General features: G+C 46.6%; 1 protein-coding gene across 4 annotated transcripts in view; it reads right to left on the minus strand.

Annotated features, from left to right (window-relative positions):
* The window catches only part of PPP2R1B (protein phosphatase 2 scaffold subunit Abeta), a 35,340-nt gene that overhangs the window by 4,460 nt on the left and 14,310 nt on the right, over positions 1-16,570 (minus strand). For 3 of the 4 annotated variants that reach the window (XM_059875084.1, XM_024975742.2, XM_059875085.1), the window contains exons 11-15: positions 15,206-15,266; positions 11,055-11,209; positions 10,554-10,696; positions 10,070-10,161; positions 5,705-5,826 (exon numbers count right to left, since the gene is read on the minus strand). In XM_059875084.1, coding sequence (XP_059731067.1) covers positions 5,705-5,826; positions 10,070-10,161; positions 10,554-10,696; positions 11,055-11,209; positions 15,206-15,266 — 573 coding nt within the window. Of the gene's footprint in view, positions 1-5,704; positions 5,827-7,343; positions 9,664-10,069; positions 10,162-10,553; positions 10,697-11,054; positions 11,210-15,205; positions 15,267-16,570 lie in introns of those variants that run through there. The other variant, XM_003586940.5, reaches the window with a different exon arrangement.

Here is a 16,570-nt window from a genome sequence, read left to right on the forward strand (position 1 = left end):
CCAAAGCAAGGCAGCATCTGCAGTGCTCCTCACTAGAGTCCCCCTCCATCACGGCCAGTCAGGGTCCCACCCAGGGTTCTGTTGACCATCTGTTCTTTTCTACTCCACTAGTTCTTAAACAGGTTTCACAGATGCGTCTGACATGCTGATAAAAGGCTCTGGATCCTCTTCTGAGCAACAAGCAAACATACATATACACAACTTGAGACAGACAATTTCAGGAGAGGAGTTGCTTCCCGGACCCACCGAGGCCCGTTTGTGGGGCCAGAGGGGTTTCTAACCCCCGACTTAGAGCACTAGCATCTCTGTCTGCAACCCCTAACACTCTTCAGTTACCCTCCTGGTAGTGGCTCAGTGGTAAAGAATCTGCCTGCAGTGCGGGAGACCTGGGTTCAACTCCTGGGTCAAGAAGATCCCCTGGAGGAGGAAATGGCAACCCACTCCAGTATTCTTGCCTAGAGAATCCCACGGACAGAGGAGCCTGGCGGGCTGCAGTCCACGGGGTCACAAAGAGTCGACGAAGCGACTCAGCAGCAGCAGGACTCACGCTTCTGAGTGTTCCCACCCCTCCCTGGGTGGATCCTGAAAGCAAGAGTGCCCCCTGCTCTGCCGGCAGCCCCAGGACACCACGGGAGGAAGTTCTAGGCTTTGTGCACTGAACTCTGGGTACTACATCGCTACAAGACACGTGTCACCTGCACAGGCGGCAGCCACTCTGCCCTTTTCATTTGGTCCCAGTGATACCACTTCACAGAAATGACAGAACACGTGGAACTAACACAACATTGCAAATCAACGGGCGTGTCTGGCACGTAACGTTCAGTCATGTCTGACTCTCTGTGACCCCATGGACTGTACCCCTCCAGGCTCTTCTGTCCATGGGATTCTCCGGGCAAGAATTCTGGAGTGGACTGCCATTCCCTTCTCCAGAGGAGCTTTCCGAGCCAGGGATTGAACCCGGGTCTCCTGCATTGCAGGTAGATTCTTTACCATTTGAGCTACACGGAAGTCCTCTACACTCCAGTAAGAATCTTTTAAAAAATGAAATGACAGGGTGGAGCAGCTCTGGAGGGATAGGTTATTGTTCATGGCTCATCCTTTGGAGGGTCCCTTGGGAGAAAGATGTGGGTCCCGACTGAAGCGAGGGGGATGTCACCTCAGACATCAGTGGCAGACAACCGAGGCCATGCCCCAAAGCCAGGTCAGCAGAGCGCGAAGCTGGCGCGTGCCTCCAGCCGCTCAACTGATATGCCTTTCTGCCCCAGGTATGCCAGTCCGCTGGCCCAGCTGAGCTCCTCTGGACTGACAGTTGCAAATACCCTGAGGGAACACTGAAAGCTCCCTTTGTGTAAATTTCCAGGGGACTTTCCTAGGTGCGCTGACTCAGAGCTGGTCTGCAGCCCAGGAGAAGCCGGTGCCGGGCTGAGCCGCTGAGTGAGGAACCTGGGTGCAGGAGAGGGCATTGCCCAGGAGGGGTGGACGCCCCGCTGCAGCCGCAGCCCTGCGAGCTGGTGGTGCGGAGAGCTCAGGGAGTCTGGGCCCCAAGAAAGAGGTGTCGGGGATCCGGCCTCTCAGAGGGAGATGTTGTCGGCCTCCCTGTTGGGCAGGCTCTGAAAGCTTCTGACTCAGTCTTTCTCTTCACGCCCCAGAGATGAGGGAACAAACGGGGCCTGAGATACCAAGAGGGGGCCTGACTGGGAGCCCTGACCCTGAGGAGGAAGCGCGTCACCACACTGGGATCACCCACAGTTGGGGGGCGGGGGTGGGATGCAACTGAACTGAGGGAAAGCCCCCCAGGGCTCTCCCTGAAGCACGCCCCACTGTGGGACCCCGAGTTCACAGACCAGCCGGCGGCTCAGGTTCCAGTTTGGGGCCTACTAGAACTGTCCCCTGGTCACTAGAGAAGCCCCGATGTTCAGCAGGCCCCTGTGCCAGCCAAGAAGCTGGAGGAGACTTCAGGGACAAAAGGGCTGGGCAAGAAGGGCCCATCCAGGAGCAAGTGTGGGAGAACGGGGTCCAGCCTCCCTGCCCACTCCCTGGAGCGGTCACTTGGCCACTAAGACCCTCCAGTCAGGTGGAATCTATCCATTCTCTGCCAGGGACAGCTTGGGAAGCAGCAAAGTTCCCCTGGCTGGGTCCTTGGCCCCTGGAACTATTCCCAGCCCTACTGCTAACCTGGGCAAATCACTGCAAAGGCTCATTATCCCAACGGTGACTCCTAAACACAGATGAGCTGACTCAACAACCGCTTTACTGGGGGGTTCAAGTGCAGCCTGGCCTAGCCCTGCCCTCCAACAAGGAAGCACTCAGAAGACTCCCAGATCCCTTCAATGGCTTGTCACTTCTACCTCTTGTTTCCATTTAACTCCTGATCATCCCAGCACTCAACATAGAAAATAGTTGTTTGGTGCCAATGAAATCTTGTCACAGATTTAAGGTGCCCTATTCCGAACAGGACTTCCCTGGTGGCTCAGGGGTAAATAATCTGCCTGCCAATGCAGGAGACGTGGGCTTGATCCCTGGTCTGGGAAGATCCCACGTGCTGTGGAGCAACTAAGCCGGGCCTCACAACTTGTTGAGCCTGTGCTCTAGAGCCCAGGAGCCGCGACTACTGAGCCCACAGGCCCCAGAAGCCGTGCCTCACAAGGGAAGCCACGGCAATGAGGTGCCTGTGCACCGCAACGAAAAGTAACCTCCACTCGTCGCAACTGGAGAAAAGCTCGTGCAGCAACCAAGACCCAGCACAGCCAAAAATATCTAAACAAACTAAAAAAAAAAATACAAAGAACCAAGAACTTCGCCTAGGATTTCTCCTTTCAGTGATGAATTCTAAGCATGGGTACCACAGATAAAAGAACAGCTGTGAGAATCCATATCCCACCTAGAAGGCTTTTCTCCTCCGTCTCCAATTTTTAAGACTGAGCTTCTGGATACAGGAGGGCTGGAGGGCCCACAGTCTTTCTCTGCAGAGACAGCTGCTCAGTCCCCACCCCTGAGAGAGGTGTGGAGAGGCGGCAGGCCCTGAGGACACTGCTCTGTGGCAGTGGTCTGCTGCCCCCCTCCCTGGGCCCTGATCTCCAGATTGGATGCAGGCCTTCTCTCATCATTCTGGGCTCAAGAAAACCAACCTCCTACCCTAAGGTTGGCCCTTCCTTGAGGAGCTCCTTCCCTTTAGACGTCCTCAGCCGAGCTCCTCAGAACTGCCCTGGAGACCCTCAGGCAGCACCCAGGTCCCCCAACCTGCTCTCGGGAGAGAAAAAGACAGGACAAGCTGTCCCTCTCCTCCAGGAAGCAAGCTCCAAAGGAGCCAAGATTCCCGAGCAGCAGGAGGGCCCCACCTCAAGCTGGCAAGAACTGCTGGTTTAAAACACAGAGGGGAGACAGGTGCCAGAGGCAGGGGTCAGAGATCCTAGGGGCCCAAATGAATGACACGCTGAGCTTGGGGCAAATAAGGAGAACTGGAAAAACCAGAAGGAAAAAAAAGGGTGGAAGGAAGAATGGGTGCAGAAGGGGCAATGTCAGTGGAGACAGGGTGGCCGGGCTCTGGCCAGCGTCTGCACAGCACAGGCTGTCGAGTCAGAGAGAGCACGACAGCAGGTTCAGGGGGGCCATGCCTGCGACCTCTACAGATGATGCTTCACTTGATCTGAGTCTCTGAACCTGGGCTCAGCGTGGAGCCTGACTGTCCCTCACAGCTGCTCCTTCCTGCAATAACAAGACTGACATCACTGTTGTCAGGGAAATGGTGTTTTGATTAAAATCATGTGACAGCTACTTCGCGATTCAATAAACAAATCCTCTGTTAACCCTCGCCTGACAGAGGCCCGTCGGCAGCTCTGTCAGCAGAGAGCAGCCACCAGGGGCCAGTCTGGGAGGCCCCAAACAGGCACCCGTCAGCGCAGGAACTGGCCCTCGTCCCACGGGGCCATCCTGTCTTGGGTCAAGAGGCAGGCCAAGCCCCGGGTTGTGAAACGGTTCCCGCAGGGCCCAGAGGCCAGTGGACACTGGAGGCAGTTCCCAGGGCTCTCAGTAGCCGGGGCTCACCCCGACCCCGCCGGGGGCAGATGGGCCAATCTGCTACGTGCCACTGACAGTGAGTGAGGGGTTAAGAACAATTTCTGGTTTGCAACTGGATGACTTCCTGGATCACTCACTTGGCTGCTGGCCCCTGACACACAGGGCTCTGCCTGGCAACAGCCAATTCCCTTTCCATCTCACCCGGAGTCCATTTCCTTCAGTGAGACAGACTCAGGGAAGGCTCCCTGAGTCAGGACAGGGGGTTTTACCGGGCTGACTGATTTGGAGCCTCAGAAGCAGAGCACAGCTGGGCCTCCAGTGCTGGAAAAGACACCCAGTAGACAGGACAGGGTTGGGGGGAGGTTCTCTACCCGAGAAACAGAGCCACCAGCACCCACCACACAGGGCTGCTGCGAGGACGAAGGGAGATTTTGCTGGGAGCCTGACAAGCTGTCTGCAGTTACCAAGTTTCAGGGTTCAGGACATGGCAGCAAATGCTGTTTCCCCAGCTTGTGGCCATCAGGGGCCGCCTCCAGACCTGGCAAGTCTGCCACAGAGGGGTCGCCTCAACTAGTCCACGAGCAGATCACAGGCAAACCATGTGTTTAATGGCATAGTCAGTGGACCCTGAATGTGTAGGAAAATATAACTCCTTCTCAAGGAAGTCTGTGGCTTAGGCTTAAAAATGTGAAACTGTTATTCAGACGTGGTAGTTTCCCTGAGGCCAAGTTCAGTGAAACAGAGGCAAGGACCAAAGGCTGCTGCAGCTGAGGGTACTGTCACCTCAGCCCTGCCTCCGGGTCGGGGCAGCCACTGCAGGGAGAGCTGAGCCGCTGGCCCTGGGAGAGCGGTGCACACGGCAGGAAGGGGAGAACGTTCAAAGATGAGGTTGTAGCTCAGGGCCTGGGCCAGAGCAAAAGATTCTCATGGCCGCAGTTCACAAAACATGAAGGAAAGGGCATGAAGATTTGTAAGACAAACGTTTTGATGTTAGAACTGTCACCAAGCAAACGCACTGGAGTGGGTACAAAAATACCATTATCTTCCAGATAAACTAAACGCAGCCTGACATCAGCACATGGCAGCCAGCCCCACTGTGCTGCTTCTCTGAAGGAGTCTGTAAGTCATACGTCACCCTCCGCACAAACAGCCCCAGGGCACTGGCTGGCACCAACTTTGCTGAACTTGAACTTGGCACATGTCCTTCAGAGTGGTGTCAAGGAGCAGGGGGGCGGGGGGGGCGGGGGGGGTGGTGCCTAGTAAAACATTCAGACTATTACCCAGTAAAATGGTAAATGGTTTTTTCCTTGAATGGAAGTGACTACCTGAGATGAATTGTAGCAAGTAAGAACAGTCTCTTCTGGGAGGTATGTAGAAACAGCCTGCTTCAATAAGCAACTCTTTACCAACCACCTCTCTCCTCTGCGTTGGGGGCAGGGTGGCAGGGTGCTGGCAAGCCCACCCCACCCTTCAGAAGGCATTCCCAGAATGGTCAAGAAATATACGTAACATATATAAAAACAGACTCCCCTGGTCCCCGGAACTCCGCCGTCCTCTCAGGGAGAGAGCTCAAAGCTCTGGCTTCGCCACCTCTGGCAGCAGCCCCAGGCTGCGCTGGCTGCCCTCCACCCACACACCTCAGCCCAGGCGACGGAGGGGCCCGGGCCCGTGGCGTGAGGGCACTTACCTTCCCCGTGTCCTCTCCAGGCTCTCTGGGTCTCAGGAAGTGGTTCTTGTCAGGCCCAGGGGTGCTGGGCTCTTCACTGTCCTTCACAGGAAAATCTAGCTTCCTCAGCCTTTGGGCCATCGCTAGAGACACAGACAGCAGACGGTAACAGACCCCGCCAGGCCGCGTCCCCAGGAGCTCCCCTGCGCCTCCTCGCCACGGCCCTCAGGTGCGCCAGCCCTGCGATGGGGATGCACACAGGCCTCCGGGCACGGAGCTGGTCCACCCCCGCACCTGACTGAAGGTGCTTTTTCCTCAAGGGCCATGGGAAGAGCCACCCTACTGGGCCTAGGGTGCCAGCCGGGTGCTCCCCCACCTCTGGGTCACTGACAGCCTACAGAAGCCCAGCCAGACAGGAGAGACCTGGCTCCTTGCAAAATTGACATCAATTTAAGACAACAACGCTGAAGAAAGAAATGACTTGGCTTTTCTGCCCAATGAGTAATTAAAATCTCTTCATCCTCCAGAAAGATTTCCATCTCAACTGAACATTATGTAATTTCCTGGGAAAAGCAGGCTCATGGAGGCAAATGGGGAATAGTTAAGACTATTCTAGGTACAAAAAAAGACTGGAGACATGTGAGTGAACGGGAAAGAAGAGCATGGAGCTGGATGGAAAACAGGAGTATGAGAGAATCCCAGAGAAGCAATTACATAACATCAGACCACAATCTCTTCATTGTTAACTAGAGAGAACAAGGTGACCGCTCCTTCCCCCTCCAGTCTGTAACCAGGCAGTGCTTAGAAAGGAGGCTTTAAGACCAGAAGGCCAGGAAGGAAAACAAGCGTCAGAGGAATTTAAGTGAAAGGCGAGAGACAAGCACCCAACTTGCTGGGCCACTCTGCCCTGCCATCCCCAGGGCAACGGGACCAGTGTGATTTCCTCAGGGAAGAACCAGATTTTTAACTCCATGACAACGCAGCGATTAACAACACTGCCAACAAGCCAGCGTTACCACAGCCCAACCACTGGGTCAGGAATGACATGTCTGATTCCCCTGGAGGTCCATGCAGTATCTTGGCCGCTTGGAGAAGACCGCTCAAAGGTCAGGCTGCCGTCTCTGTTGATTCAGGACGTGCTGTCCAGCAAAGATCCCCAGGGCCTAGAATCATAGTGGCCAAGCCGCGGGATTTCTGTGACCTGAGGGCGCCAACATGACTGGAAACAGTCACGCTGGAAACCATACATTAACCTGTTTATGCTTACGAAACCAAATGCACTTCAGGTTCGTATCTTCACGACAGCATAGACAGAGAAACAAGATCTTGTCTCTTAAACCTGTGAAAGTTAAACCCCACAACACTAAGATGAATTCCACTCCTGATAAGACTTTTATTGGCATAACACTGTATACATGTCTCTGCTTCACTTTTCTAATCAAACAACTGCTGTAAACTGCCTAAGATGGGTATCTATGGCGGCGTTTATTCCAGGCGCTGTACAATCCAAATACAACTGCTGCCTAAGATTGGGGACTGGGGAAGGGCCACATAAGAGCAGTGGAATTCTTTTATTGTGTCAACAGGAGAATGAGAATAGTCTGGTACCTTGGCTGACTTGTTCCACACACACAACACAACAGAAGACAGGTTTTGGAAATTCACTGAACACATTTTTATTGAGCACCTACTATGTACACCAGACACTGACCCAGATGCTGGTGGTACAGATACAGCAGAAGACAAAACAAAAACCCCAGCCCTTACAGAGCTCCTGGAGCTTACATTCCTGTGAAATTAAGGCAAGAAAACTAATACATGGAGAAAAGGACAAGTTATGGGCCAAAGAACAGTTCCTCTGAAGAGTAACAAAATGGATCCCTATTGTTGAAGTCAGAAGAAACAATGAAGTCCCTACAGGGTGACCCAAAAACACAGGGCCCTGCTGAGCTCCCTGCCCCAAGCCTGAGAAAGAAAGGGTCACAGTCTCCCCTCTGCCACATCTAAGGGTGGAGGTCAATGCACAGTGCTCCCCAGCAGGGCCACAAGGCCAGTGAAGAGTCTGTCCACAAACCAGAGGAAAGCCATGGTTGTGTAAATTCGTTTCAATCAAGACAACAGTCTCTCAAATATGAAATTCAATGAAGATGAGCATTAACTGCAGGTAATAAAGAAAAACAAAAAGAACCATGAAACAAACATTGTTTACAGCATAATAATTAATGATTTCTTCAGGGAAAGAAAAGATTTTTTTGCCTAAGAAAATATTTAATCCTTAGCCCAGAAGTAATAAAATAGAAAATTACTATAAACTAGTTTGGCAGTTTGAAATGCACTCAGATAATTTTGATTTTAAATGTTCCGCTTTTCTAAGGTAAGACAAACTTTAAAGTATTTGGTCAAACTTGGTTTTCTGAAATGGTTTAATGTACAAAGCTTCCTAGAAGTCTCTGTGTCTTCACAAAACACAACAGGGCTCACTGGCTTTAAGAGACTATAAATGAAAGAAACTACTTGAAAACCAAAATGGAAACAAGCAGACTACAGCAAGACTCAGACTCAGCAAGATGCACTGAGAGAAAAATAAGCTACAATAAAACCTCATTAATTAAAAAGTCATTAGTGCAAGGCAAGTTTGATTAGGTGAAAATTGTTCATAAATTTAAAAGAAAAAATACTTAAATCCTCCATTAAATATGTGTGTATATCTATCAGGTATAAAGAGCAAATTCAATGTATCTAAATAAAGGTGTGGCCGGTATTTTAATATAATTGATGAGAGTGATTAGAAACTAGGCATATCAAGTGGGAAAAGGGTGCTTTTTAAAGAGCGTTTAAGTAGTTCAGAAACATCAGGCTTCCTTACATACAACTAATTTGCTTCAGCAAACCCTTCAGCTTTAAGTCATTATCAATTCCAGGAGGAATTAATGAGGTTTTACTGTAAAAGTAGAATAACATTTCAAATGATAAGATTCCAGCATCACCCATACCAAACAAATACTGAACCTTCCGTTTGGAAAGCTATTACTGTGCAATAGCAAAAACCAAACGTCCACACAGCTGGAAGCAGAACCAGGTAAGGAGCAGGAAATCCTCCGTGCTGTCCCACTGGTTCCTTTACTCATTAGAGATGCAACTGCAGTCTACAATCATACCATGGAACCACTGCTTACTCAGGGGCACTAAACTTTAAGCATCTCAGCAGGGAGAAAGAGGAGTATTTTTGAACGCAGTCACAGTGGGGAGCTGCAGAAATGAAGTTAGGTTTCAACACGACACATTAGGAGCAAGATGTATCTGCATTTCAGGTTTCTGGATGACATGATTACAGCCACAATCGAGCAAATAAAAACCAAAACGATGAACACATGAACCCTGAGCATCCACATTCCTCCTTCGCGTGAGGCACTGACACGGACCATCATTATCCAGGAGAATATGGCTTTCACTACAGTTGAATCTCAGTGTGTCTCCCAAGTGGAGTGCTTATAAAATAAGTTATTCTAAACCATGTACATTTAACTTTGGAATGGAGACACACAGATACATGTAAACATCCAAAGAGTCACTGTGTTCCATGTCTGGGTCCAAAACCCGTCCAGGCTTGGTGGACTATTTAACAGGCTGGGACCTGATTAAACAATGACGATGCAGGAGCCCAGACAGTGCTAAATAAATCATTAGGAAACAGTCAAGAAATGACTGTGCCAAGTATCAGAAATTGGTCACAAACAATAAGAACAGTTTAAATTATCCCAACAAGGAAGACAAGTGAAAAACAATGCCATTTCATCTTTAGAAAGAATCAAGTCACTGAAATTTGATTTCTTGTAAGTTGCTGCCATTTGCTCGGATGAGGTCTTGAAGGTTTTCCATTTTTTTTCTCTCCACCCAGTTCAAGAACACATTGACTAGAAGTCTGTGATAAGAATTTAGTAAAGTCTTTCCCCTCGTTCCTCGTTATGCCAGTGCAAGCACTAGAAAATTCCAAACAAAATCAAGTTAGTGGTACAGAAAGTACATGAACTATGTACGCGAATATTCAGCGCAGCAACAATGATCCCGAAGTGCAAGACTAATAGCTTCTCACAGTGGTCAGCTTCCTTACTGTCAGGCTAATCCAAAGTTAAAACTTTAAAAACTGATTCAAATCCAAACAAAACACTGTTCTTACCAGTAAGAATTATTTCCCTACCCAGCCCTTAGATATGGAATTGAGAAAATGGCCTGCCTGGTGGTGGGCCAAGAAGGTTCTACTCAAAGAGGAGACGGTGTTTCAGGAGCTCACCCCCTCCCATGCCCAGGTGCTCATCGCCTGGCCCACTTAACACCACTCACATCCTGTGAGCCCAAGCCAAAGCTGGAAGGCAGAAACAGACATACCACTTATGGCTTCCTGTGCAAAATACTTGACATCCATATCTTCATCTTGGCCTAGCTTCTGTAGTACCGGCTTAACCTCCTCCTGCAAAGCACTAAAATCCAACAGCATTATTTGTGAAAGGCAGTCTTCTGAGCCAGAGAAATGCTTTATGGTATGTAATATATATTATACTCTATGGTAATTTTCACAGTTTAAAATTTTTTTAATATTTTAAAACACCTATAATATTAACTTGACAAGTACTAAATAATTTCTCTAAGTCTCTGCAGAATTACCTTTGGACAATGGTCTACACATGTATAGAGCTTAAATATAAAAGAGCAGACACCCTCAAAACTGGTTGTTCAATTACTTTATTATTGTCTTTAACCTAACCCACATCTTAGGTGATGTGAAAATCACCAAATCTAATTATAGCTATTTCTGCCTACATGGGGTGAAAATTTAAATCTACTTTTTAAAAAAGAATATTAAAAATCTTACTCGGTATCTAGAATTGGTCCAATTTTCTGTAGAGATTTGGCCACATTGAAACGGACATTTGCTACTTGGTCTCCTGCCATTTTCAATACAATCGGCAGCATCTGCTTAGTGGTTATTTCCTGACCACAGGCTTCAGACAGTGCCTTGAAAAAGAAATAAGACAGCACATTAAAAAACACCTTTTTAAAAAAAAGTATCCCCAAATCTAAAGAGATAAGAAAGTAACTGGCCACCAGGAAAATGTTTCTAGTGTGAGTATGTGATGAAAGATACAAGGCAGAATAGAATCCCAGAATTAGACCAGAATTCAAAACTGACTTGACTATAGAGTTTAACACAAATTGAAAAACTGACGGTTTTCTCTCATCTCCTAAATATCCAACTTAATCAGTAGTAAGAAATATAGTCCAAACAGAGGACAACATATTCAGGATTCAGAAATACAGTCCTGAATAACTGGTTTAACATCAGAGCTTAACAAAACAGCTATGTAATACTTACATTAATGCAGAATAAAGTGGTCATTCTATGCAAGTAATTAGGATCATTCGCCATTACTAACACTTTGGGAACGATGGTATTTTGTGCCCACTCTGTACCAAACTTCTGAACTAGTTTCATGAGGTTATTGGTGGCAGCTTCCCGGATGGCATACACTGCAGAAGAGGTGAAGAAGACATTGTCGTGCTGCTCACATCACGGGCGTAATCTAGTTTACTTTTCCTTACGCCATCGTCAAAGGTGGGCCAAAAGTAAAACTCTGTAAACACTCCAAATTTAGTCAGACTGCAATGGCAAGCATGCTCAGCTATGACTTCTAATATGCTGATGTGGTCTGACTATAGTTTCAAGATGTCCAAGGAAAAGGGAAGTAAGGAGCTCATTACAGGCATCATTAATTAGCAAATATGAGTGCCTGCCAACTATGTGCTATGTGTCACAGAAAGAATGCATAAGTTACTTGCCCCCAAAGACCACATACTCAAGCAGAGAAGTGAAAAATAATGCGTTCTGAGAAGTCATGGGGTCTAAGACGCATTATAATAAAGCATGCAATAGTAAAGACCCTGAGGGCTGTAGGAGTTTAGAGGACAGAGAACACGGAGGTCTGGGAAGGCTGTGGGAAACACAGGCCTTGCACTGGGCCTTAAAAATTATGGAGGATGTGTCTAAGTGGAGAGAAGAGGGGAGGAATTCCTAGAAAGGACAAAAAAAGTTACCCAGGACACAAAGGAAAAAACTGTAATCTGTGAGACTGTAAGTTTGAACAGTTAGGGTGGAGCCAGACCGGGCTTCATGAAAGCTAAATTTAGACTGTAAGGAAACCAATGACGGGTTTTTAAAGCAAAGATGTGGCCGTATGACCAATGTGGTATTTTAGCAAGATTATGCCAGCAGCAGCAAGAACAGCTGAGAGAACGACAGCGAGGAGGCTATTCAGAGGCCACTGTCATCGTCTACACAACAGCAAATAAAAACTTGAGACTGACTTGCCTTTTTTCCCCTTAAAAATGTTTCTGTTGAGGCAACACGTCAAATGCCTTCTGTGAATATACCTGCCTGCTTTAATCTCGTAATTCCCTACAAGTTCATTTAGCAAAGACATCATAAATCTAGATAATAAAGGCCTGAGCCACAATCTTCTCAACAACTAGTTACTACATACAGCAGCCAACGAAGACAGGTGTGGCAACGCTTCATCTTACACGTCCCATACACTCAAAATTTGGCCTTAGGTAACAGGGAAGAGGTCAGTACTCACTCCTTCTTCTACCCCTCCCTCCAGGTGCGCCCAAGGCTCCTGGCTGACAGCTGGGGAGTGACAGGCACCCAGGCCACAGCTCTGAGCCCGGACAGCTGACATACGGCTCCCAGCCAGGAAACGGCCACTTCTTCCCAGGCCAGAGCCTCTTGGGCGCCACCGCTGGTGAGCACAGGCCAGACACTTTAACAAGGGGCTAGATTATTACCAACATGCAACCTGACCAGAGCATGTGGGAGAGGCAACCTGCCATCGATATTCAGCAGCACTCTCGAAGGAACACGCTCAAGTCACCTGTTCCACTCATAACAAAAACTCCCTCCCTTCACCAGCACAGTCTTTGTTTTGAGCACACTGTCCCCCACCAACTTCTTCCCATCTGTGTCTTCTCCCCTCATTGTTTTTTTATTTGCTTGAGATTCTTCTCATCCTAATGCCATTGCCATAGGGAAGCGATCTCATTGCCAGAGTAACCAGAGACGAGAGCTCGGCCTTGACCCAGACCTTAACTGCACTCAACTCCACTTGGCCAGACGCCTACTATGTTCTTGGCTCCTCTCAATTCTGCTGTGAAAAGAATGCAAACAAACCACTCCACGGTTCTGCCTCTCCTCTCTGCTTGTTTTGTCTCTCTCCCTCCTTCTTCCCTCTCCCCTCAAGGTCTGGCTGATGTGCAATGTTCCTCTGAATTTCTAACACACTCTATATGTGGTGTATTACTAACTTTGGTACTTTTTCCTTCCTCCTATAAAAAATCAATTCCCCTTCTAAATTCCTCTCTCTGATCAACACTATCCACCCAACCATGGGAAAAGAGGGTAAGTGATACTGTCTTGCTTCTAGTTCTCTGTACTTTTTCACAATTTCCTCTTAGTACTTTAATAAGCAAAAAAAGTTTCGAAAAATTTAACAGATCACTGATCACTACATGGCAGTTATCTAAAATGCAAAAACAAAACCTCCAACAATTTCAGAGCTGACACTTCATTGGTTCAAAGAATGCTTGCAAAGGCCACTTAAGTATGCTGCTGCAGAAAAAGACACAAGGGTCTCTTCTGCTCCTAAACTGGAAGACAAAAAATCAGAGAAAAAAGAAAGCATTAATTAACCTGCATTGACAGGTGAATTCTATATAGAAAAGATGTCAGGAATTCAATTCTTTGTGGAACATCAGGATTTTAAAAGTATGTCAAAATTAAGTGTAGAATACTAGCTTTCAAAGAAAGTATGGACCAATCTGCTGGGACTCACTAACATTATTATTTATCAGAAATAATATGAACATTTTATTTCTAAAAAGAGAAGACTATCTTACCTATGATTTCACCAAACCTTAGTTTCATCTAAGAAGAAAAAAAATGAAGCCTTACAGAGACAACTTTAGAGGACAAGAAAAAGAGAAATAAAATCTTTGCAATCTAGTTTGAAAACAATGAGATTATCTACATTTACATGTCTTTACGAAATTTACATTTTTTGAACCTCTCCTCTTCACTTTTTTAACCATATGATCCAACTGGCAACCCACTCCAGTAGTCTTGCCTGGAAAATTCCATGGACGGAGGAGCCTAGTAGGCTACAGTCCACGGAGTCACAAAGAGTCGGACACGACTGAGCAACTTCACTTTCACTTTCTTCAAAAAAAAATCAGTTTGGCAAGGACTGACGTCTTGAAATGTGTGATGCTTCATCCGGGACGTCAGCATTTCTGTCCACTGATTCAGCTTCAGTTCAGCACAGTTATTTAACACCCACTACGCCAAGTCCTGTGCTTTACACTGGAGGTATTCTTTTAAATCACTCAGGAGAGCTGGGTTTTTTCTTTTTGTTTGTTTGTTTTGACCCTTAAAACCACCTACCTGCAGAAGCAGATACAATATCCCCTCTACTCCCAAAGGAGGGTCTCAGAGACACCCTCAGAGATATGCTAAAGTATATAATAAGGTGTTGTGGAACTGAAGCAAGATACCCATCATAAGCACCAAAATATGGAACCAAAGCTCCCAGGACATTGTAAGTGCTCAGGGCCCTCATCTGCACAGATCTCAGACCACACGGGAGCTGCCAGGTCTGGACAGGAGGCTGACTCTGGACCTCACTGGTAGACAGAGGCCCTCTCCGACCCATCGCTGCCCAGCAGACAAGCAGACATCCAGACCTGAAACCTTGTTCAAAAGTCAACTGCTAACAAGTGAACATATCAAATAGTTTTACATAAAATATCAACTGTGTATTTTGATAAGCAGCAGTTTCAGCTTTTATTTTTTAACACAGTATGTGGCACTAGAGGAAAAAGATTCTGTGATTGCTGAAATGAGTTATGCTATAAATGCACAGAAAAGATAGTGAGCCTCTCACCCAAACCAGAAACCGGGGCCCTCTCTATCCTAGGGGACAGGCGATGTCTTCCTTCCACGCCCTGACATCTTTGTTGCACCACTGCACACCTGCTTCTCTATGTCACCTCAAAGAAGCCCACGAGCCATTTCTTCCCCCAGGTCTTTCTTCTGATTCCAATCCCTATCCAACTCAGTCTACAGTGGCTGAAGACACAAAGATGGCAAAGGACGGTGGAACAGAAGACCTTTGAATCAGAAAGGAATGAGTATATGTATGAAAGAGAAAAAATAATATAATGGAAAGAGTGAGAAATAGAACAGAGAGATTGTCCAATGAAGAAAATAAAGTTTAAGATAGAAAAATTGGTAGAAGATAGAAATGTCGAATTTTTTATCAGAACAAGCTAACTGGACTTTAATGAAAGACTGTCTTCATCACTACACTGGTAAAACAAAATATGGTCAGATTAGGGTTCCTTTCTGAAAAGGAAATACACAAACAAAATGGGATTATGCAAAAACACAGGACTCCCATTAACTTATTTACTTACCATGGTCCACAAGCCAGGCCATACATAAAGAATTCAGCTTTTCATCAAAGAATTCCACACCCTATGGATACAGAAGATTCCATTAATACACATCTCCAAAGTTTAAAAATCAAGGTCTATTTATATTACACCAAAGTGACCTGAAAGCTAAAAAAAGTCACTTATTTCCAAATAAGCTGAATTCATGGACCAGCCAGAAAAAAGAATACCATGAGGTCTGATTTACAAACTACAAAACTACTTTATTGGATAGAAATCATAAAGAAAAGGTAAATGAGATGGCCCAGGGACTGCTAAGTGGGAGAGAAGAGAGTGGCCTGGAACCAGACACTACGCTGCAGAAAGAACGCAGCATGGACAGTCTGCCAAAAGATCTCTATGGAATATCTGTGAAAACCAGCCATCAGGAAAATACCAGTCAGAAATACTCATAATTCTCAAAATTCTCCCTTTTTGGTTAATATCTTTTTTTTTTTTTTTTTGGTTAATATCTTAATAAATCCTTAAGGATAAAGAACCTGACATCAAGAAATAGACTCCTCCCCAATTAAAGAGAGCACCCTGGGATCCATGGGAGAAAGCAGAGAGAGAATAAGCAGGCACAAGACTACAGGTGGGGTGGACCCATCCCAGTTCTCCCCATCAACGGTGGCCATACCAGCACAGGCCACAGACAAGCTCCTCAAGCTGGTTTACACAGACCTAGCACGGTGGACTTCACATCATGTGGGAGATGGCTGTGAACTACGCTTTCCCCGCACCTCTCTCTTGATGCCTACATGTTCATACTCTTTAGCTTCTTTGGAACCTAAGAAGTTTCTGACCAGTGACCACATATTTTAAATACAGAAATGTTATACAAGTGCTTTCAAAATATAATAAAATGGCTTCATAATAATAGGTTATGAACCGGCTTTAGCATACATTTGGATTACCATGTCTGCTCTCAAAGATTTATTTTTCATTTCAGATCATGGATTTCTCTGAGTCCTAATTACCTTTTATTTCCTGATTCTTGTGGTTTAGCCTTACATTTACTCACTATGGTCCATAAACCAGGCCATACATAAAGTCTTGAAGGAATTTTATAAATTGACTACCTGAAATAAAAGTCTTTATGGATTTTTTTTAAAGAATAAACTATATAACACTAACAGATGTTGAAGTTGTATAATAAAACACTTCTGACTGATGCATGCCACCCCTGCTAGACAAGCATGAAGCAAAGTCACCAAGTGTCTGTTTCCAAGGAACAGAGTTTGTTAAAAGAAACGGTACTGAAATTCACCGTCCCTTCTGGACAGTTACTTCAACCTTCAGCAAACCAGTTAACCACTGCTGCTTTCCACTCTGAGTCATGACAGC

This window comes from Bos taurus, chromosome 15, assembly GCF_002263795.3.
Source record: "Bos taurus isolate L1 Dominette 01449 registration number 42190680 breed Hereford chromosome 15, ARS-UCD2.0, whole genome shotgun sequence".
NCBI classification, from domain to species: domain Eukaryota; kingdom Metazoa; phylum Chordata; class Mammalia; order Artiodactyla; family Bovidae; genus Bos; species Bos taurus.